The 25,051-nt window shown below is 39.7% G+C and overlaps 2 protein-coding genes across 2 annotated transcripts in view; one reads left to right on the top strand and one right to left on the bottom strand.

Annotated features, from left to right (window-relative positions):
• The window catches only part of SCPEP1 (serine carboxypeptidase 1), a 48,531-nt gene extending 35,962 nt beyond the window's left edge, over positions 1-12,569 (bottom strand). The window contains exons 1-4 of the mRNA XM_053707354.1: positions 12,426-12,569; positions 10,950-11,092; positions 10,772-10,861; positions 9,330-9,485 (exon numbers count right to left, since the gene is read on the bottom strand). Of these exons, the coding sequence (XP_053563329.1) occupies positions 9,330-9,485; positions 10,772-10,861; positions 10,950-11,092; positions 12,426-12,477 (441 nt within the window). The 5' untranslated portion in view covers positions 12,478-12,569. The remainder of the gene's footprint in view (positions 1-9,329; positions 9,486-10,771; positions 10,862-10,949; positions 11,093-12,425) is intronic.
• Positions 12,570-13,127: 558 nt separating this feature from the next.
• Positions 13,128-25,051, top strand: part of COIL (coilin) — a 109,039-nt gene continuing 97,115 nt past the window's right edge. Inside the window, 1 exon segment of the mRNA XM_053721309.1 lies at positions 13,128-13,378. Within this exon segment, the coding sequence (XP_053577284.1) occupies positions 13,134-13,378 (245 nt within the window). The 5' untranslated portion in view covers positions 13,128-13,133.

Below are 25,051 nucleotides of genomic sequence, written 5' to 3'. Positions count from 1 at the left end.
TTTCAGTTTTGACCTTTCTATTCTTTTAACTGTTTGCTAAAGACAACTCCCACAACTGCATTGATGGACAAGAAGTTGCCTCCAAAAACCTGATAAGTAGGTTCAATCAGCACAAACACATTTATATTCAATAAAAAAACAATCCATTGCACTTTCACTGTGCCTCACTCATCCACCCAAGGAACTCGCCCTACCTTGCTCCTTCACCAAAAGGTCCCCCTCGCCCATTTATGTTAGAGGCTTGACTTGCTCTAAACACCTTTCCTCCTCTACCCAGAGACTTTCTTATGCAAATATACACTGAGGATATCTTACTACCCTGTAAAACAAATCCTGAGATTCTGTTGTTCTCATGCCGAGATGCTGTTTTCCTCCTGCACCCTGACACTCACTAAGGGCCACCAATAACTTTCAATCACCTAACTCATTTATTTAGTGGCTGCATCCGTGGATGGTATACGGATAGTAAATAACACATTAAAAAGGAACATTAAGCAGTTTAAGATGATAATATACAATTATAAATCTTATATATAAAAAACCTCTGCAATATACTTATTTTGTTCCCTTTCCTGTAACTCTATTCTTAAATTGTGAGTGGAAGTGCAGAACACTGTTATATTTCACACAGCCATTGGCTGCACACTTTAGTGACCTGTTTATAACTGTCCCTAATTGGCCACAGCAGAGAAGGTAACCTAAGTTACAACATGGCAGCTCCCATTGTTTTATAGACACTAAAACTTTACACTTATTTTGTCAATATTTTAAACGGCTAATGAAACTTTAAAAAATACATCTAGATGTTATTCTCAGACTAATCTTTTTTTTTTAATGCATCATTTTATCTAGAATTTATTTAGTATTTAATGTCCCTTTAAACAAAATTACTGGCTTTTTACTAATTTTGTGGGTTTTAGTTGTACTTCACAAGGCTTGACAAATCCAGGAAACCACAACTAAAAAACTTCCCTTCTGGTACCTTACTGTCTTTATTATTCTACATTCCTTCTATGATTTTTTTTTTTTTTTTTTTTTTACAAAAACGTGTATCTGGTCATCAAAATTCTGGTTGGGGGGGCGGAGCCAACTACGGAGCAGTGAGGACGCTTGAGACCGGAGCTCCTCTGCTTCCATTGCCCAAAATTTAAATTTAAAGCCTATTTATACCCCCAAATTTCTATTCATTTGGCACACAATATTCCCCTTTATCCCTACACCCTGCCTTCTGACACTTATCTACAGATGGGACATTTCCCACGATCTGCGACACCGGAGCTTTCTACCTAAGTCCTTCGCAGCCTTTACCGGGATCGGATATCACCTACTCTACTTGCCCCCTGGCATATGGGAACAATCCCGACACCCTCCAGACACCTGTAACGCTGCTACTTTTGCAAAGATCGAAGGAGATGGGACGTCATAAAAGCCCGCGAATAGCAGCCATCTTTACTTGACTCCCGTTCATGCAAGGTGTCACGCGAAGCCTCTGGAGCAGCTGCGCCAACGCGCACATCCTTCTTACAAGCCCTATCCCTATCTATATCACACCGGACAGTGGGACTTGGTGTCTCCCCTCTCTCGACATTGCCTGGGGCTCCAGAGTGTAATCAGAAGGCAGCCGGGACAAGCTTGAGATTTACACCGGAGACAGATTCCGGCATCTACCTCCACATTCCATACCTACAACGCACAGGGAATACCGGACCCCAGCCCAGCAGAAGTCAGTGCATCTCCTCAACCTCTGACTTAGGTGGCAGAACTGTGGGTGAGACCTCTATATTCTATGTTTACTCTTCTCTGTCAGTAATTGTGACTTGTGCCCCAGCCTTTTCTATTTGAAGATTCTACAACACCGCAGCAGCATATAGCTGCTTACATTCCCTCCTGACAGCACTAATCCCCCTCTGCAATACAGCTTTTTGATCAAGTGGGCCACAATCAAAACACTCAGAAATACTATTTGCAGCCACAGCCTCTTGCAGAACTTTTGAGGCCACCTTACCACTTTTCCCCCCAATATAATCTGCAGAATCTGTATCATACCCAAGTCACTTGCTACCACTATAAAGTCTCATTCTAACGAAGACACTCTAAACAGTCCATACAGGAGCAGCATCTCCACTCCCCTGGACGTCCCCCTCTCCTCCCTTTCCCGCGTCCACCCCTAGGGCGCGGGTCATATCCTCTCTCCTTTTACCGGTCTCGCCCAGGAGGTGGTACATCCCCAGGAGAGGGGGAATCGCTCACCTATTCTACAGACCTGCTGTGAACTACTGGACCCCCCATTTTACACCCTGATATAGGAAAATGATGGGCTAGGGCACCTGGCTTTAGAGGGGCGGGGGTAACATCCCCCCAAAATTCATCTATCACTGATTCAGCAACTTCAAGCCTATACCTTTAAATTCTACTCTTTGGATAGCCTCCCGCTCATGACATGGCTCAGTCTATCAAAAGAAAACCAAAGCACCAGGAAAATCCTAAGAGGACTCTCACGGATCACTTCCATAGTAAAACCTTCTCAGATCCTGAGTTCTCAGGAGAAGATTCCAGAGATTCAGCAGCTCCAGGGGCAGATAATTCTAGACCTGAGGTGTCTCGCAAAGATAAAACCACACTTTCTCAATCAACCTTTCTAGAATCTATCAGAATCTTAACTGATAAGATGGACACTCACTATTCGTCCCTAAGACAGGAGCTCCGTCATTCAGTCGGCGAACTGAAACGCGAGATCTCTTCTTTGGGAGAGAGAACTGAAATCCTTGAGAGGAAACATGAAGATTTGGCGACTGACCATGCCAACCTCTTGGCTTACTCTCAATCTCTAGCAGAGCAAATGTCCGACCTCGAATCCAAGTTGGCGGATAACGAAGACAGATCCCGCCGCAACAACCTCAGGATCCGCGGAATTCCGGAAGATGTTTCTGCATCAAACCTCCAACAATACTTGGTTGCATTGTTTAAGATTATCCTTGACTCCACCACAGATCAAGATCTCCTAATGGACAGAGCACATAGGTCCACACGCCCCCGCAACTCCATACCTGACACTCCCAGAGACGTCATTGTACGTTTACACTACTACACCACTAAGGAGAAGATCATGAGAGCCTCCTTCACCAACAGACCCCTTAAGGAACCATACAACAAGTTACATATCTTCCCTGACCTCTCTCCATACACACTAAACAAAAGGAGGACTTTTCATCAGTTCACCCTGACTCTCAGACAAAACAAGATCAAATACAGGTGGGGATTCCCTGTGAAGTTACATATTCAATACCAAGATTCCTCTCACACAGTCTCTTCCTTAGAACAAGGCATGAAACTCCTCACCACCTGGGAACTCATTAATCCCCCTGGACTACCCCCCAGGAAAAAAGGAAAAACAGGTGATCTGGACCCCTCAGCCTCTGAATGGCACTCCAGAGCCTCTACTCCACTACCCCAAGATTTGAGCTGACCTTCATGTCCTATCTGAAGTTTCTTGTTGCACTAATATTCCTTTTCCTGGCCCTTTGAAGGACTATTTCTTTCCATCTCCCTACTGGACTTACCTCTAGGGGTTATTCTGGGATTGGGGGTGTACATACGGGTACACATCTTACTCTTCTTTCACCCCCCTACCCTAGATCTTCCCAGCTGGACGCTTATTATGAACATTCGACGGACAGGTAAGCCTAGAGCCCACATACGGGTACATATCTTACTCTACTTTTGGCTCACGGCTCCTTATTTTCCTACAGAGTTTTGATAAAGTTTTATTATGACAAACTTATATATCACAAGTCTATTTGCAATTTGTTAAATATCCAAAATGTTATTTATCTTGTTGATTTTGCTCGTTAAGTTATTGCATTCAGTCTTTGTCTTATTCTAAAGGAAATTTGGGATTCAATGTATACAAACCTAACACAGGTATTATTTGCCTAATATTATTAGCTCACCCTTCTCTTAGTATCCTTTTGTCCTTTATTCTCCTCTATCACCAGTACACTTATACCAGCTAAAAAGTTGTTATCAGAATTTATGCTCTAGGTTAAATGCCCAGGTCAACAAGACTATATTTACTCTCTCTTATAAGTTTTCCATACCACCCTCAAGCTCTTATTCTCATATCTACACCTGTTATGATACCTCCATTAACCTTCATTTTCATTTTACACCTACCTCCATCCAACTCCTTTTCCTCCCTTACTACTTACCCTCTCACCACATACGCTAAATCATACCTTTCTATATAGGATAGTCCTTATACAAATATCTACTTATCCAGTTTTCAATATTCTATACATCACCACCCTTTACTGAATCATCCCACCCACCTCTCCATCCAACATTGGGGGGCCCTGCCCCCGCTTCCTCTCGGCCCTCCCTCCCACGCCTCCTTCTTACCTCCTATTCGAACACTGCCACTATTTCTACCCCTTTCTACAGGATTGTACTTTTTTCTCTTCTCCTATTTCATCCCATCTACCTCCCTTCCCCAATACTTACTCCACCATATATCTCCACCTCTCTCCTCCACGACTCGCAGCTCCGTCTACCCGTCCTTATATTAACCCCCTACTGAATATACATTCAAGGCTCCGCCCCCCCCTTCCTCAATCCCCTCCCCCTCCCCTCATCTCTTATCCCTCTATTTACGATAGCTCAACTCAAGGTCTTTTAACATATCTCCTTACCCCTTCCCACCCATATCCCTTTCCTCCTTTTAAACAAAGCGGCTCTGGCCCGCTGTCTCCCTCTTCCCGAAATATATATCTTTATAAGTGAAGTTAACTCTTGTTCCCTACCTCTATAATTGGTACTCATCCACATTTTTCGGACTTTACCCTACCCCCCCCCCCTTTTTTTTTTTTTCTTTTTTTTTTCCCCTTCTCTTTCCTTTTTCCTCTTCCCTCTACCCCCATCCACTGATCACAACCCAAGTACACCATGAAAGGCCTACATCTTCTAACTCTTAATGTTCAGGGTTTGAACTCCCCTACCAAACGCAGCCTACTTTTTAACTATTTACGTAAAAACCACGTAGACATCGCCTTCATTCAGGAGACACACTGGACTCATGCATATACCAAACGATACACCTCCAAACATTACCCAACACTCCTAGATGCAACATTCCCATCGAAATCTAGAGGGGTAGCTATCTATATAGGCAAGAATGTCCATTATGATCAGATATATACCGAGTTAGATCCCCAAGCACGCTATATTATCGCTGTCTATAGAATAAATACCCACCTAGTTACCCTCCTTAACATATATGCACCGAATAGTAAACAAGTCAACTTCCTTAGAACTTTACTTAAGTCTATAGCCTCTATACAGCAGGGAGACCTCATATTAGGAGGGGATTTTAATCTCATATGGGATATACAATTAGACAGACTAGGACCTCCACTCTCTAGAAATGATAGAGCAACCCACTCCCTATCTTCAGCCCTCCAATCACTAATAGCACTATATGACTTATATGACGTTTGGCGCGCTCTGCACCCACAAGATAAGGAATTCACTTTCTACTCTTTTCCACATAGATCACATACGCGCATAGACTACTTTTTTGTATGTGCCAAGTTCCTTGACGATGTCTATTCTACTACTATCTCCCCAATTTCGTGGTCGGATCATGACTCACTTCACATGCAAATAGGCCCATACACCCGCCCACCTCCTTTTACTTGGCGCCTACAGGACTGGACTCTTACAGACCCACATCTTAAGACTTCTCTACAGAACATAATCACAGATTATATCTCCCTTAATGACAATGATCAGACCTCAGCACAGAATCAGTGGGCCGCCCTGAAGGCAGTGGTGAGAGGCCACCTCAACCAATTCGAATGGGAGGCTCGGGCAAAAGGCAAGTCCTCCTTATCCTCTCTAAATATTCAGCTTCGCCAACTTAGAGCAGACCTATCTCACACATATTCACCCTCTCTCAATGACAAAATCTCAGACACTATGAAACAAATCCAAACTCTTGAACTCAAGAAAACCCAATCCATGTTAGAGAAGTATAAAAGGATCTATTACCATTTTGCTAACAAAGCCTCCACGCTTCTAGCCAACAAACTTAAAAATCGCACAGCCCAAGCCAGAATCATGTCCATACGCACTCCCCTAGGGACACAGGTTACTGCCCCTCGTGAAATTGGCAACACCTTCAGGCAATACTACTCTGACCTTTATAATATAGAGTCCAATCTTGAATCTCCGGCCTCTTCAGTCCAACATATCTCTGAGTTCCTTAGATCTCTCGCCCTCCCCTCTTTATCTCTCGAGGATTCCTCCCCTCTGACATCCCCGTTCACCACACAAGAAATCTCAAAAATTATACGCAACCTAAAATTAGGGAAAGCTCCTGGTCCAGATGGATTCACAGCAAGGTTTTACAAGACCTTCTTACCCCAGATCCTCCCTATCCTCGGTAAGTTCTTCCAAGACGTACTATCAGGTACCCCTCTAGCAGCTGAATTTCTAGAAGCTACAATAGTTACCATTTTAAAACCTGGTAAACCCCCTGATCTATGCAGCAGCTATCGACCAATCTCATTGATTAACACCGACACCAAAATATATGCCAAACTCCTTGCCAATAGGGTTGCAAAAGTTATTCCCTCCCTTATAGCGAACGACCAAGTTGGTTTTATCCCGAATAGAGAAGGAGTTGATGCAACTAGACGAATCCTGGATATTCTCCATCTTGCGGACTGCCGACAAATCCCCTTCCTGGCCCTGTCACTAGACGCAGAAAAAGCGTTTGACAGGGTCAGGTGGGAGTTCCTATGGGAGACCATGACCATTTTTGGTTTTCCTACCTCCTTTGTAGGTGCGGTTCAAACCCTCTATAACCACCCCACGGCTACTGTTCGCAGGGTGGGGTTCCAATCTTCCAAATTCACGATTGCAAATGGTACCCGACAGGGGTGTCCCCTCTCCCCACTGTTGTTTGCCCTCACTATAGAGCCCTTAGCTCAATCTATCAGATCGGACCCTCATACATTAGGATTAACAATAGGTCCACATACCCATAAAATTTCCCTCTATGCAGATGACATCACTCTCTTCCTCACCTCCCCTGACACTTCTCTCCCTGCAGTCTTTACTCTCCTCGAGAAATTCGGCTCACTATGTTTCTATAAACTGAATGTAACTAAAACTGAGGCCCTTCCCATAAACATCCCTCCACAAACCCTCTCTATACTACAGTCCACCTATCACTTCCAATGGAAATCTTCTTCGCTTAAGATTCTAGGAGTTCACCTTAGCCCAGATCCCCTGACCACCATATCACAGAATTATACCGATAGACTTCCGGAATTTGGGAAGTTGTTAGATTCATGGGAGTTTAGGGAGATCTCTTGGACAGGCCGCATTGCCGCGATAAAGATGTCCTTTCTCCCCAAGGTTACATATCTTTTTAGATCTATCCCTTACAACATCCCGAGACTACTCCTTAATAGATTTCAAAGTCTAATCACTTCATATGTCTGGAGAGACCGTCGACCTAGGACTTCGGGTCGCACACTCGAAAAACAGATCTTACAGGGAGGCCTTGCTCTCCCGAATATGATCTCATATTACAATGCCGCAAGACTCTCACATATCCTTCGCTGGAATGATCCTGAGAGACATCTCTGCTGGTACTCTTTGGAATCCTCACTATTGCCCTCAAATATAACCCTCCCCGACATAATCTGGATCCCCCCCCACCACAGACGAGACGTAGACGGCCTACATCCTATTTTCAGACACACACTTCGATTTTGGGATCAAATCAGACACCACCCAGACATTTCCCCCCACCCCTCTCCCGCCATGACAATCCCTGCTGCTCTCTTCTGCCTTCCAGACTCCCACCATGACCTATGGCCACAGGCACGCGCACTACAGGTCTCCGACCTCTATGAGCTAGACACATGGCTCTCACACCCAGCAATGTGTGCGAAACTCCAACTTCCACCTAAATTACACTTTGAGGGTTTCCGATTGAGCACTCGCTTACGCACATGGGGCTACCCTAAACAAACTCTACGCCCTTTAACCACATGGGAGAAAGCATGGCGGGGAGCTCACGCTCTCCGACATCTCCTGACCCTTCACTACAATTTACTTATTAACCCGGCTCCTTCGCATAAAATTTCACAGCACCAGGCCTGGGAGAGAGAAATTGGTCTCACCCTTACTCTGGAAGATTGGCATGCCAGAATTAAAATAACCAAAAAGATCCTCCATTGTGCCACACTGTGGGAACTACATTATAAGATTTTGGTCCGTTGGCACCATGTACCAACCATCCTACACAAGATCTATCACTCTCAATCCCCAGAGTGCTGGAGAGGATGCAAGATGCTTGGTTCTCCACTTCACATATGGTGGTCTTGCCCAGTAATTCAGCCATTATGGAAGAAAGTATTTACACTCCTTCGGGCATTAGGCCTCACCCCCCCATTTACCCCTGAGGTTGCCCTCTTACACATGCGGATGCCCGACCTTACCACCTCTGGAGAAGCACTTACGATGTATGTTCTCATGGCCACAAAACTGACCCTAGCTAGAGCTTGGAGGGAGGAGAAGTCGCCAACTCTCTCTCAAGTAATCTCATCTACACATTACATTGGCCAAATGGAACAATACTCGTTCAGAGTACTTGATAGCACTAATGCCTTCCATGACATTTGGCTCCCATGGCTCACTAGGTTCCCCAATTGGTCCTCAAGCCCTTAAACCATACCATAGATCCATTAATCATCTTCTGCTTTCCCGTTCCTTCACCCCCTCTCCCTTTTTTTTTTTTTTTTTTTTTTTTCTTTTTTCTTCTCCTCCTCTTTCCCTTCTCCTCTTTCTCCTCCTCTATAACCCATTAGGTCCGTCCTACATAAATCCCAGTATTCTATATCTCTATCATGCTGAGTACCAATATCATCTTTAAACACAGACTCAATATCTAAACCTGTATTTACAATGCGTTACTTCCAGAAAAGAGACCCATTTAATGTATAGACTTGCTTTCATTCTTATTTCCATGTTTCTTATTCACTCTTTCTTTTTATATAAAAGTATGCAATATTTGACATTTAATTGTATTATTCAATGAAATTACATTGTACCTCCAATTTTGTATCTATTGGCATACTGTTGTTTAATATGTTGTCTCAATAAAAAAAAAAATTTAAAAAAAAAAATTCTGGTTGGTTTGTAAGTTTTGTTTAAAACTTTGATACTGCATGTATATTATCTTTAAGTTTAGAATATGAATACGTTTATATATTCATAATCAGTAGGGACAGTGGATATGACAAAAAAAAAAATGTTACCTGGAATTGTGGTTTGGAGTTAAAGAATTCTTTCAGAAGAACTATCATGTCAGCAGCTACAGTATCAACATCTTTTGCGAAGGCACTACTGTCAGTTGTGTAGCTGAATCCTGTACCCACAGGATTATCCACAAACAGCAAACTAGCTGCCTGCAACTGTAGAAGACACAAGAGACAACAGATTTGGTCAATTATCCATTTTTATCTACAATAATAATGACCCCGGAGTAGATCTGCAAAGCCAGTAAGATGCATTTCCTGAAAGGAGATATAGAGATAGATACATATACACACACACACAAAGTCCGGAGTAGAACTGCAAATATCATCTGCCAGGGTGCAATGTCAAAAAAAAGTATTTATAATGCAAAAAAGGCAGCACTCACTGGTCTTTAATATATGTAAAGATAAACATGACGTTTCGATGCCTAACTGGCATCTTTTTCAAATGTCCCAAAGACAGGCAAAATGGTTCCAAGGAGGTCACATCAGCTATGTGATGTTCCCAATGAGAGCATAAAGATACTGACAGTCTGTGCTTTACTTATACTGGTAGTAAGGTTGACATCGAGGCTGCAATCAGCTGTAAACAATCTGTTTCGCGCCGTACTGAGAGGTATAATTCCCACCCACACGTGTATTAATAGGCTGAACTACTGTGTGTCAACTGAGTTGTTTTACTTCAACCGCATGGCTAATTAGCATAATTGTAGGTGTTCCAATGCAGTGACGTTGCTATTCATATAGCTGTGTGTTCAAGTGTCATAGTATACGCCCACTCGTCTTGTCTGTGTTGGGAGCTCCACCAATCAGGAGGCAGACCTTACGTGAATGATGATTCTGAGTGCTTCTGGCATAACGGCATTGTACGGCGCGAAACAGATTGTTTACAGCTGATTGCAGCCTCAATGTCAACCTTACTACCAGTATAAGTAAAGCACAGACTGTCAGTATCTTTATGCTCTCATTGGGAACATCACATAGCTGATGTGACATCCTTGGAACCATTTTGCCTGTCTTTCGGACATTTGAAAAAGATGCCAGTTAGGCATCGAAACGTCATGTTTATCCCTGAATTTTAAACCTCTTTTTGTATTATTAAAAGTTAAATTTTATATATATGAAAGACCAGTGAGTACTGCCTTTTTTGTATTATATATATAGGGAAGCTTTCCCCGTAACGTCACTACAAATAAAACAACTTTTGTATTTAAGACCAGAGATAGAGAGTGCCGTCTTCTATCTTTTGATATATATATATATATATATATATATATATATATATATATATATATATATATATATATATATATATATAGATAGATATATATATATAAATATTTTTTTTTATGATGATCAGTTTTGTTAAAAAGAAAAATTATATATATCTTCTTCCCCAACAACTCTATATGACAACTATTAAAAGTAAAGTATTGTTATACCCATGTGGTGTTTCTTGGTTTCAGATCAGTATCAAGGGGACCAATCTCTTCAAAGTTCCCAAATCCACACCCTGAGGCTCCAGGCCCACCCTATAAGAAGAGGTAATTAGTGAAAGTTGAATCAGTGCGCATGTATTTGTAAAGACTGTAGTCATATGAAAGATCTCCATTCACTCACCTGAAGCCACATAACAAGTGGCAATTCTGTGTATGCTTTGGTAGGGTGGTCTGCGTGGTACAGCCACCAAAACATGTAAGCATTGCTTCTCACGGCTACATATCCCCATGCTTCCTCTGGTTCCCTTATCTTTATTGCCAAGCCTGTATTAGACAAATGGTAAATGTAGCACTAATATCATTTTTTGTATCATTAATAAAAAGAAAAGCTGAAAGTACAATTTGTGTTAGTATAAAACAGTGCTGCCCAAGTTTTTGGTGCAAGGGGACGTAGGTTCAATCACTTACTGATGTCAAACACATTATATTAATATAAATGTAAATATAACAATGAAGCTACTATATTGGAAAGTTTACTGTGAAACTTTGTAGAAAGCTGAAACTCAGGTCACTCATTTACAACAGAAAATATTCCATTTATGGTCAAATACAGTATTGTGCAATCTTAATAAGCATTAATAAAAAAATGTTTAAAGGGATATTAATAATATTGTAATATACAGTGTTTTCCCCAGGATCTACTTAGGGCTAGATTACAAGTGGAGCGCTAAATTATCGCCCCCCTCCCCCCCCAAATGGGCTGTGGGCGCACGATAATTAATCAGCCATTACAAGTGGCTGATTATTGCTACCACGACCTCGGTGTGGCAGCAGCCTTATAGAAACTAAAAGTAGTTTACAGAAACCTTTACCGTTATATTGTCAATATTTATACTAATATAATTATAAAACAATATTTCGATATATTATTCTAAGACTAGAGTGCATCATTATGTCTAGCATGTATTAAGTGTTCAATATCCCTTTAATAGAGTATAGCAAACATTACAATCAACAGCTTGTCAATGGAGCACTAGGAATAAACGATCTATGACAAATGTTATTTAAAGTGATGGTAAACCCAAGCGTATAACAAACGCTAGAATTTGTCATCACATTAATCAAGAAGGATACTAGTTATACAACAGTTATTCTTTCTAAATACCGGGTGCGTGACTCATTACAAATTCACATGAACAGCCCTGCACTATCACAAGCTGAAAATTACCCAGTAAATTTATGTTAAAAGGGATATGAAACCCCAAAATGTTCTTGGGTGATTCAGGCAGAGCATACAATTTTTTTAAAAAAATATTCCAATTTACTTCTATTACCAAATTTGCTTTGTTCTCATAACATTATTTGTTGAAGAGATACCTAGGTATGCATCTGGGGCACTACATAGCAGGAAATAGAGCTGGCATCTAGTGCTTTTGCAAATGGATACCATTCTTGCAAAATTACTGCCATGCAGTGCTCCAGAAATAGGCAGCATAGCATACATCTCTCAACAAAAAAATACAAAGAGAACGAAGCAAAAAAAGAATAAAAGTAAATTAGAAAGTTTCTCTAATTTTCTCATAAAATAAAAATATCCCTTTAAATGGCTTTATAGAAATACCACTTAATTCTGTATCTTGTAATTTACTTTACCCACCTGAAGCTGAAGACAGAAGAACCAACAAGAGAAACTTCCCAGTCAGTTCCATCTTTGCACTGAGATAGTAGTCACATGCCTCCTAATCATGAGCTAGTCATGTGATCAGCAATGAGAACTCTGAAAAGAGGCTTGAGACGCATACATAGGTCACATGACATGATTTAGCTCTGGGTTGTTGGCAGCCACCAGAAATTACCAATCGGATAATGTTGCAAGTGTGTCGCTAGCGCCTAGTGAAATTATGCACCATGACTAATGCATACACATATATTTATATATAATAATGACAAGTGTATTGCAAATCGCGTGAAGGGCAGGCGTACTGCAAAAATATGCACGACAAGAAACAAGTATGGTTACCTACAGATATAATAAATAATAAACTATTGCTTACATCTATGTTTTTATAACATATTCACTAAAGTCTCCAAAAAACTTGTTTAGGACAAACGCTTTTCTTATTAGAGATAAATATTAAATATATTAGAGGCAAACTAATTATATCTCTAAATCCCATGAGAACGTTGAAGCCCTAATGATTTATTTTATATTAAACGGTGAATGTGTATATATGCTACGTATATTATATACGTGTTTTTACCAACTATAATTTGTGTAACGTGAAACTACGCATGAGGGTATTGAACGTACGAGCTTTACTGGTTACTGAAGTATAACATCATCACGGTGCGACGCTCTTGCAAGATGGCGGCGCCCACCAATGTGCGTGTGAGGCTGGCTTTTGACTACCCGCCACCGGCTATCCCGGAGAGTTGTATGTTCTTGCTGCTGGTGGATGTGAAGAGATGCCGTGTGGTTACTGATCTGGGCAGTATTATTCGTGAGAGATTCTTTTACGGACAAAGGGGCGGTCTGAGTCTGTATGTGGATGACTGTCTGCTTCCTCCTGGGGAGAGCATCCAGGTTATCCGCGATAATGACAGCATCAGGTGCGTCTAAATGCTGAGGTGTGGAATCTAGGAAAGAGTGGGTTTCCAATACTTTTACCGCATATTAACTGGACCGATGTTTTAATTATTCAATAAAATATATAAACGAATGATGTTGGCATATTTCTGATAGAGACATGGGCATCTGGACCTTTATTAATATCAGATACCTTGTGTTTTTAGCTGATGTCTAAAAGTAATGTTAAACTCAACCCTTTATAAAAACAGATCCAGAATGTTAGTGATATTTTAGGTGGTGTTTAATTCATCAATTGTAATGAAGTACAGTATAACTTACCATAAGTTTGTCTGCCCACTTCAAAAGTCTTTTTTTATAAGCTAAAGATTTGAACTGTTCTCCAATCAGCGATCTTGTCTTTGGGCACTTTTGTTGTTGCTAGAGCTCTGATTGGAGAACATTTGAAACCACTGGCTCACAGAAAAGAAATACTTTTGAACTGGGTTTCCGGAGCGTGGGGTATTTTAATTTCAGCACTATAATAAGTTATAGTGCATCTTCCTTCCAACTGATAAACTAAATCTGAAATATTATTAACATTCCAGATCTCTCTTTATAAAGGGGAGAGTTTACCATCACTTTAAGTGGGCATATTAATGGCAGGAATTGTGGACCCATGGGTAGATCTGATGTGCGGATGGTGCTGCAGAGCCAAAGATCTACTCTCTTGTTTAATATGTGCATATGGTTGACAGAACTGCATGGGTCCGACCAGATGCAACTGCACCACATTTTGGAGATCGGGAGAGGCCTACAAGTCACATCTCTCATCCACTGTGAAATTTGGTGGAGGATCTGTGATGATCTATGGGTGCTTCAGTAAGGCTGGAATCGGGCAGATTCATTAGATTCTGCAAATGCTCTAAATGACAATATTTTTGTTTGGAATGTGGTAGAAATGTTAGCAGTTTTATAGAATAAAACAAAAACACTAATTTTACTCAAACACCTATAAATAGTAAAACCAGATAATCTAATAATTTTGCAGTGGTCACTTATATGGCTTTTATGTTTTGTGAGAGTACCACCACATCTGCCATCTCATAACAGGTAATATTTATAATCATCATGTCAATACTCAAGTTTTCACAAGAGGGGCTGCAAAATATACCAAACATAAATAATTGTGTCCCTTTTGCTTTTCTCAGTTACTGAGCATACTATATCAATCAATAATTGGTGAGTACCGGCACTCCTCCTCCTTTTTTTGTTTTGCAAAAGAAGCACACTGTGTGTGTATGTATGGGTGTGGATATAAAACGTCTACACACCCCTGTTAAAATGTCAGGTTTCTGTGATGTAAAAAAATGAGACAAAGATAAATCATTTCAGAACTTTTTCCACCTTTAATGTGACCTATAAACTGTACAAATCAATTGAAAAACAAACTGAAATCTTTTAGGTAAAGGGAAATAAAAAACTAAAATAATATGGTTGCATAAGTGTGAACACCCTTTAACTAATACTTTATTGAAGCACCTTTTGATTTTATTACAGCACTCTGTCTTTGCCCACTCTTCTTTGCAAAAACACTCTAAATCTGGGGGCATCTCCCGTGCACAGCCCTCTTCAGATCACCCCACAGATTTTGAATTGGATTCAGGTCTGGGCTCTGGCTAGGCCATCCCAAACCTTTAATCTTCTTCTGGTGAAGCCATTCCTTTGTTGATTTGGATGTATACTTTGGGTCGTTGTCATGCTGAAAGATGAAGTTCCTCTTCATGTTCAGCTTTCTAGCAGAAGCCTGAAGGTTTTGTGCCAATATTGTCTGGTATTTGGAACTGTTCATTATTCCCTCTACCTTGACTAAGGCCCCAGTTCCAGCTGAAGAAAAACAGCCCCAAAGCATGATGCTGACACCACCATGCTTCACTGTGGGTGTGGTGTTCTTTTGGTGATATGCAATGTTGTTTTTGCGCCAAACATATCTTTTGGAATTATGGCCAAAAAGTTCAACTTTGGTTTCATCAGACCAGAACACCTTTTGCGACATGCTTTTTGTAAACTTCAGATGTGTTTTTGCAAAATTTAGCTGGGCTTGGATGTTATTTTTTTGTAAGAAAAGGCTTCCGTCATGCCACTCTACCCCATAGCCCAGACATATGAAGAATATGGGTGATAGTTGTCACATGTACCACACAGCCAGTACTTGCCAGATATTCCTGCAGCTCCTTTAATGTTGCTGTAGGCCTCTTGGCAGCCTCCCAGACCAGTTTTCTTCTCATCTTTTCATTAATTTTGGAGGGACATCCAGTTCTTGGTAATGTCACTGTTGTTCTTTTGTACCCTTCTCCTGACTGATACCTTTTAATAATGAGATCCCTCTGATGCTTTAGAAGCTCTCTGCGGACCATGGCTTTTGCTGTAGGATGCGACTAAAAAAAATGTCAGGAAAGACCTACTAGAACAGCTAAACTTTATATGGGGTTAATCAGAGGCACTTTAAATGATGACAGGTGTGTACTGACTCCTATTTAACATGATTTTGAATGTGATTGCTTAATTATGAACACAGCTACATCCCCAGTTATAAAATTACACTTATGCAACCATATTATTTTTTATTTCCTTTTACCTAAAAGATTTCAGTTTTGTTTTTCAATTGAGTTGTACAGATGAAGCTTGCACTCACTGGGTTTTTAGAAAAAGTGCTTTATTTAGCACAAAAATTTGAAAATGTGACGTTTCGGGGATCAATCACCTCTTCATCAGACATATATATATATATATATATATATATATATATATATATATATATATATATATATATATATATATATATATATATATATATATATATATATATATATAATATATATATATATATATATATATAAAAACATCAAGGCTGTATTGCGGTTTCCTGCCATGACAAACAGTCACTGTGAAGACCTCTGTGAAGTATGCCTAAGCTCGGTGAGTGAATGGAAAGACAATGTGGATCAACAGGGGTAGGTACTCACTGGATTCTTTGCAGCAAATAAATGGAGGGGTTAGCAGATGATTCTCCGGTAACTTGACCAAACGGCACGGCCACCGCTGCACCTCTGGAAGACCGGTGAATTCTAGGACATCCACTCCTTGCGTCCGCTCTCTGGCGTGGCTGCACTTCCTGTCAAACCCCTGTGTTGATACCGGCCAATCCGTGCTCGTCTATGACGTAGCTCCACCGCTTGGCCAATCCTTCTGAGGAAACTTCGAAATCCAAGTCCGGGGGACGAATGGGAAATCCCAGGTAATTTTACCAGGAATCAAAAGTTCGTTTATAGACCTGGCTTTGTAAAAGGGATGATAGATGAATGAAGAAAGAAAAAAGCCAAATGCGGTCTTAAAATCAAACGTCCAATTTATTGGTCAATTTAAAAGTATTGACAGTACTCAAAGCGAAAAGTCTAACATGTTTCGGCCCACGGCCTTACTCATAGACATAAATTTCTTAGTGAAAACCGCCAGTATTTAAAAGCAGTAGTGAGTATCTATTGGTTGTCATTGTTTAACAAGTAACAAGCGTTAATCTATTTAAACACTGTGGAGAACCTAGCTAACAAAGCTGTTGCATAAACACATAATTGCTACAAGCCTATATGGGATTAACATAGGTAATTGGCGTGTAAATTCCAGCCAACAAATGCTTCATACTTATATAAAAATAAACCATATGTAACGGCTAGTTTAAATTAAATGCAGACAGGTTGCAATTTCTCATCCATGAAACATAGGAGGCTAAAGGAAAAAATGATTATTATTATTAAGTTGCAATAGTAATTTTCAGATATAGACACAAACACATGTGGTCCTGTGTGCAATTCAAAGTACATCAACATGAAGTGTTATTATATGATTACTATTATAAGCAACAAAATAGAGATGAACTCTGTTTCATAAACTAATATTTCTAAATAAGTGAATGAAAATAACAGATGATAGGTCATGATAAGATAAACTAAAAGACTTATATAGCTCAGACTCATATTGATATTAAATGGATTGTATCACAGCACTCACAGGACTGTTAAAAACTATATTTTTATGTTTAGTAATCTGAAACCTGATACATCTTAGTTTGTTTTAATAGTTTGGTACTAAAAGACCTATGGTGGTGAGAAACTATGCAGTTATAACACAGATCATCCTATTAATGTTAGAAACAAATACAGGGGGATAATACAATTTGAGTGAATAAACAATGTGACATTGATGATTATTTTAATTTATTTGTTTACTCAGGAAGATATTCCTAGTTGCAAAAAATGGGGGAAAAGAATATTATGTTATGGGCATGAAAAACCCCCCTCATATATGGACCATATTAGTTGTTCCAAAACAAGTAATTGGAAGGATACATGTTCATGTAAACAGTGGTGAGTACTATTTATAAAAGATCAACCAAATATGAGTAGTGTTGTCAAGAATTGTTTAGACCCTAAAATATCGGGTGCTCAGTTGATTACTCCCAAAAGTTTATAATGTCATTGATGGAATTATACCCATCAGGGATACGTGACTTCAAAGTAAAGATCCAAAATGCCTCTTGTTTTAAAAGGGCTTTGTTGTGATCACCACCCCTGTTAAGGACTTGTATATGGTCAATGACCATCCATCTGAAAGTTGTATTGCTACAAGCATGTTTCTGAATAAAATGTTTAGCCATATCAGACACAGGCTCCGATCGTTTAATATCAGATAAATGTTGTCGTATGCGTTCTCTTACCTCCCTTGAGGTACATCCCACATATTGTTTGGGGGTACATGTGCACCAAATCATATATACAGCAAATTTTGTGCGGCAATTGACGCAACGTTGCACTGTATATGACTTGTTAGTGGTTGAGGAGGAGAAAACGTTTCCCTTCTGGATAAAGCTGCAAGGGATACATGCACTGTACCCACATTTATACATGCCCCTGGATTGTAACCACGAGCTTGTAGTTGTTTTTTCTTTGGGTAAAGCACTTGGGGAAATGATATTTCCTATAGTGCATCCCTTCCTATAGGAAAATCTGCATCCTTTGTCGATAAACGGAACCAATCCCTCATCTGCCTTAACGACACGCGTCGTACAGGGTACGTCTTGCACAAACTGGTCTTTAAAGACCGGCGACGTACCCTGTACGACGTTGGGGTTGAAAGCGGCTGGAAGCGATCCTGATCGCTTCCAGCCGCTTTCCGGTTATTGTAGTGATGCCTCGATATCGAGGCATCACTGCAATAACATTTTTCCCCATCCGATGCAGAGAGAGCCACTCTGTGGCCCTCTCTGCACCGGACATCGATGCCGCGATCTTGGTACCCAAGATGGCTCCCAATAATGTAGAGGGTGAGGGTTAGAGAGCTGTTTGGGGGGGGGGGGGATCAGGGAGGTTTGGGGCTAAGAGGGCTCCTACACAGCAGCATATGTAAATATGCTCAAGAAAAAAAAAAGATACCTTTTTATTTTAGTACTGACAGACTTTCTGCCAGTACTTAAGATGGCGGGGACAATTGTGGGGTGGGGGAGGGAAGAGAGCTGTTTGGGAGGGATCAGGGGGTCTGATGTGTCAGGTGGGAGGCTGATCTCTACACTAAAGCTAAAATTAAGTAATCCAGTAAAGGGGCGCACCACAGAGACACTCAATCCAAAGTAAAAGTTACTGTTAGTTTATTTCGGCACAAATGTTAAAAGCATAAGGTCAGGCACACAGGCCCAGCAGGCTCACAGGTAAAAACATAACACAGGTGTGTCAGATAGTCAAGCAGACATGTTTCGTGAGCATGCTCACTTGTTCACTGCATATTGGGCTAATCTGACATACCTTTACTTATACCATAGTTTTAAAGACACAGTGTAATTTAGTGTGATTTATGTAATGGTATAAATAACAATGGACTCTAAACTGTATACTTAAGTTTATAAACACTATATATCAAACTGAAAATGAAAATAAGTCAGACAAACAGTTTAAAATATATAAACCTATCACTCATGATAATTAAATAATTCTGTTAAGTGTTTATAAAGGGAATATTTACTGCTATCTGCAGCTATAGAAATTGTATATTCCACTCCAGCTGTATAAACTTTTTGTTTTACTTGTTATAACACGTATAGAAAGAATTGTCCTAATTTAAACCCTTGTAGTTTAGAGACAATATGAGGTATATATAAATCCAATGCGTAAAGGGGGGAGGGGAAATTTTGTAATAGTGTGTGATTACATGCAAAGAAGAAATGCAATTATTTAAGTAAATAAATCAAGGTCCCTCCTCATATTTAAACCTTGAGGGTTGCTTGTCTTAAGTGAAAAAATCCAATAGACCTCTCGTTTATTTAATTTATCCTCCCTGTTGCCTCCTCTTCTCCAATGGGGTACATGATCAAATCATGTTTTTATTGTAATTATCAGCTTTGGCCCTTTGAGCCGCTTCTGTAAGATATTCCTGTATTTGTAATTTTATTTATATGTGCTTTTTACATTTTTTATATATAGTCTTTTATTACTGATGCTTTTTAACATGGTTCATTAAATAATCTTCTTTTATCTCTCTGTGAGTATATTTATCCCTTGGCCTCTTGTTGGCGCTGTATTCACTTCTTACTACTTGTGCATATTCTTTGGAGGTTGGTTAGGATCTCTGTTTGGATACAGCTTGGGGATTACCTTAGCGCTTGTACACACACCCTTTTTCACTACATGATCAATTCCTTGTAAGGTTAAACTTGACATGTCTGAGTCATGAAGACTTTTAAAATGTCTAGAAATTGGAGTGTCTGATTTTTCATCTTTCCCAGATCGTAAATGTTCTAAGAACCTATCTTTGATAGGGCGCTTCATTTTACCTACATACTGACAATTGCAAATTCTGCATGTCAAGAGATAAACCACATGAGTGGTGTTACAGTTAATGAAAAAATTTATTTTGTGATCATTTTTTGTTGTACTGGAATGAAAAGTGTCTCCCTCTAATACATGTTCACAGGTTGTACAATCTTTTCTTCTGCATTTATAAAAGCCTTTCTTTCCTTGTAGCCAGTTAGTCTTGGTTTTATTCATCATATCAGAAGGTGATAGATGATTGGCTAAGGTTTTACCTCTCCTAGGTATAAAGTTAATTCCCTGATGCACTATCTCCTTCAGGATAGGATCTGTGTACAAAATGGGAACACTTTCCCTTATTATATCACAGATTTTGTAGTAGTCTGTACTTTAGGTAGTTATAAATTTAGGTGCAGTAGTCATGGATTGCTTGTTCTCTTTCTTTCTATATTTGAGGAAATGTTCTCTAGGTATGTCTTTTATACTCTCTTTCGCTTCATCTAGAATATTATCAGTGTAGCCTCTTTGCTTTAATCTATTGGTGATTATCTTGCTATTTTCCTCATATTGTTCTTCATTAGTACAATTTCTTCTTGCCCTAATGTACTCTCCCTTAGGGGATGCCCTTAAGTACATGTTTGGGATGGCAAGACTTGAATGACAAGAGAGTATTGCCTGCAGTGGGCTTTCTATAAAGGCTGGTTTCAATTTTATTCTCTGTCATATTGGCAGAAATTTTTAAATCTAGAAAGTTGATGGTTTCTGCATTGTTCTCTCCTACAAATCTAATTCCATCATCATTGTGATTCATGAACTCACAAAAGGAATCTGCTTCAGATTCACTACCCTCAAATACAAAGAACAGGTCATCAATGTACCTATAGAAATGCTTTATTTTATTCCTAAAGGGATTTCTCTCTCCAAAGACGTGGTACAGCTCCCACCACCCCATAAAGAGGTTGGCATAGGAGGGGGCAAACTTTGCCCCCATTGCTGTACCACGCCTTTGGAGAAAGAATTCAGTGCCAAACATAAAAAAATTATGTGTTAGGAGATACTCAATAGCTCTTAAAATAAAAGTCTTAGTAGCTGAGTCATATTCACTATATGAATCAAGGAAAAATTCTGTGGCAACCATACCCTTATTGTTTTGTATACAGGTATAGAGAGAGGTGACATCCACCACTAAAAATATGAAACTAGATTCCCATCTTACTTTATCTAATTTTGTCAGAATAGCAGTTGTATCTTGTATATAGGTTAAGAGTCCTTTGACTAAGGGTTGTAAAAAGGTGTCTATCAGATCACTAAGAGGTTCATTCAGGGAACCAATCCCTGCAATGATGGGACGCCCTGGAGGACACACAGGATCCTTATGTATTTTTGGAAAATAATGGAAAATAGGGGCAACTGGATGAGAGGGTATAAGTGCATCTTTAGTAGCAGCACTAATTATATTATTATGTTTAGCAAACAGAACAATACCCACCAATTCATGTTTGTATAACTTCGTGGGATTATTCTGTAGTTTGCTATATACCTCTTTATCATCCAGTTGCCTCCTAGCCTCCATTATGTAGTCTGTTTTATTGAGAATAACGAAATTTCCCCCTTTGTCTGAGGGTCTAATGAGGATTGATTCATTATCAGATAAACTTTTTAACGCATGTTTTTCACTAGCTGTTAAATTAGAAGAGTTATTGGGTTTTTTTTAATTTTTCTCACTCAGCATAGTGAGTTTTTCCTCAATTGTTTTTTGAAAAATGTCCAAAGCTTTTGGACGAGCATGTACAGGGTAAAAAGAGCTTTTCTTCTTTACATGCTCACATCTAACTTCTAATCCTTTAGAAATATCACTGTTGGATGTATCACCTTCCCCCATTAATTCATTTAAGTCATTGATAGTGCACAATTCAGAAAAAGAAAACAGATTATCAGAAATTTCATTATTTGTTGTTTTTTTTGGTCTCAGTTTTGTTTGACTCCTGCTCACTCATCCCATAAAAATGTTTCTGTAGAGCGAGCTTGCGCACATACCGATTCACATCTAACACAGTTTCAAATAGGTTAAAGTGTGCGGAGGGAACAAAATTGAGACCTTTGGATAAGAGAGAGATTTGAGTTTCATTTAAAGGAACAGTAGACAAATTTATGACATTTAAATTCAGGTCTGTTGTTTCTGTCCTTGTGATCTTGTCACATATTTCTTGTGGAAGGACTTGCCCCTGTATCCCTGTTTGACCTGACCGGACATCTTGGGCTTTATTTTTGTTTTTCTTGTTGTTACTTTTGCCTCTTCTTCCTCTATGTGTTTTTTTTCTTGCTGTTCCTGCAATTGTACCTTCCCCGTTTTTTGACTTCTCACTAGTACCTTCTTCTGGCTCCAATTCCTGTAACGAATGAAACACTGCTGTAGCACATTCTTCTGTGTTCTCATTATCTGATGAGTCTATCTCATATTCAGTGTCTGAGAATGTGACTGATTTTCCTTTTTGTTTGCCAGAACCCTTCTTGTTAAGATTCTTTTTGCCTAATTTATGTGACCTGAATTTATTCCTTGAGTATTCCTCATATGACCATTTGTATACTTGATTTGATTCGTAATCCTTTTTATCTCTTGACATTTTATTAGATTTAAAATGCCAAAGTTCCTGTCTGAAACTAATCATTGACTGTTCAAATTTTTTATCATATTCTTTAAATTCTTTTTCTCTTTGAAATTCTCGCAGTTGTATTTGCACTTCTTTCATCTCTTGCAACAGATCCCTCCTTAGCTTTCTTTTGAAATCTATTAATAGGTCAATTAGTGCAAAGGAGCAGGTGTCCAAAATGTTGTTCCATTTTTTAATGAAATCAGTGTCATGTAATGAATGATGGAAATTTTTTGATTCTCAATCCCCTTGGAATACGTTTGTCATTCTTATATATCAAAATGGATTTAATGTCCAGATCTAACTTTATATCCTTTTTGCGCAGAGAATCAATTTCAAAGAATAGCGTGTCAGTAGTGTGTGCAACTTCTTCATATACATCATTGGATTCCTCATTAAAGTCCCTTAGTACATAACATTCCATTTCTTCATTATCCATTTTAGCATATGTTATTTATTAATATCAGGTGAAACTGTATACAATTTAAAAAGTCCAATACCTGTGAGCCTAAGATTTCTGATAACGTTAGTGCCTCTAGTGCAATATTAGCAAAAAACAACCCACCTCGTCTTCAGCCGAATTTGAAACAATGCAGAGAGTATGTATCCCGGACCGGAACGGATGTCAGCGTGCAGGTCTATCTTTCAGCCTGCATGTTCGTCAAATGACAAAATATTGCTTGAGAAAAACAGCTAGGAAAGAACAATATGCTGTAAACTCTTACCCGCCTTCACTTCTGTGGGTATTCCTCTGATTCCTTCCTCCGGACGGCAGCTTCCACACAGATAAGCAGAAATTAATCAAAGTGTACAATGTGGTTCTGTGTGTGTAGCGCTCAACTCACCGCTCCCAATGCGATGACTGCAGGGGGTGGAGAGATCAGTCCTCCAGACGGCCCAAAGGAGAGTGGGTGTAATCACAGAATGTCCCGTTATGCAGCCCCAAATTAAGTCTGCCAACTTAAAAAGCAAGTATAAAGTAATCCAGTAAAGGGGCGCACCACAGAGACACTCAATCCAAAGTAAAAGTTACTGTTAGTTTATTTCGGCACAAATGTTAAAAGCATAAGGTCAGGCACACAGGCCCAGCAGGCTCACAGGTAAAAACATAACACAGGTGTGTCAGATAGTCAAGCAGACATGTTTCGTGAGCATGCTCAGTTTAGAGTCCATTGTTAATTATACCATTACATAAATCACACTAAATTACACTGTGTCTTTAAAACTATGGTATAAGTAAAGGTATGTCAGATTAGCCCAATATGCAGTGAACAAGTGAGCATGCTCACGAAACATGTCTGCTTGACTATCTGACACACCTGTGTTATGTTTTTACCTGTGAGCCTGCTGGGCCTGTGTGCCTGACCTTATGCTTTTAACATTTGTGCCGAAATAAACTAACAGTAACTTTTACTTTGGATTGAGTGTCTCTGTGGTGCGCCCCTTTACTGGATTACTTTATACTTGCTTTTTAAGTTGGCAGACTTAATTTGGGGCTGCATAACGGGACATTCTGTGATTACACCCACTCTCCTTTGGGCCGTCTGGAGGACTGATCTCTCCACCCCCTGCAGTCATCGCATTGGGAGCGGTGAGTTGAGCGCTACACACACAGAACCACATTGTACACTAAAGCTAAAATTAACCCTGCAAGCTCCCTAGAAGATCCCTAATTAACCCCTTCACTGCTAGCCATAATACACGTGTGATGTGCAGCGGCATTTAGCAGCCTTCTAATTACCAAAAAGCATTGCCAAAGCCATATATGTCTGCTATTTCTGAACAAAGGGGATACCAGAGAAGCATTTACAACCATTTGTGCCATATTTGCACAAGTTGTTTGTAAATAATTTCAGTGAGAAACCTAAAATTGCGAAAAAAATTGTTTTTTTTTTAAATTTGATCGCATTTGGCGGTGAAATGGTGGCATTAAATATACCAAAATGGGCCTAGATCAATACTTTGGGTTGTCTACTACACTACACTAAAGCTAAAATTAACTCTACAAGCTCCCTAATTAACCCTTTCACTGCTGGGCATAAAACACGTGTGGTGCGCAGTAGCATTTAGCAGCCTTCTAATTACCAAAAAGCAACGCCAAAGCCATATAAGTCTGCTATTTCTGAACAAAGGGGATCCCAGAGAAGCACTTACAACCATTTATGCCATAATTGCACAAGTTGTTTGTAAATAATTTCTGTGAGAAACC

This window comes from Bombina bombina, chromosome 1 (genome assembly GCF_027579735.1).
Source record: "Bombina bombina isolate aBomBom1 chromosome 1, aBomBom1.pri, whole genome shotgun sequence".
NCBI classification, from domain to species: Eukaryota; Metazoa; Chordata; class Amphibia; order Anura; family Bombinatoridae; genus Bombina; species Bombina bombina.
The sequence above is the reverse complement of the archived record's forward strand: the minus strand, read 5'-3'. Positions and strand labels throughout refer to the sequence as shown.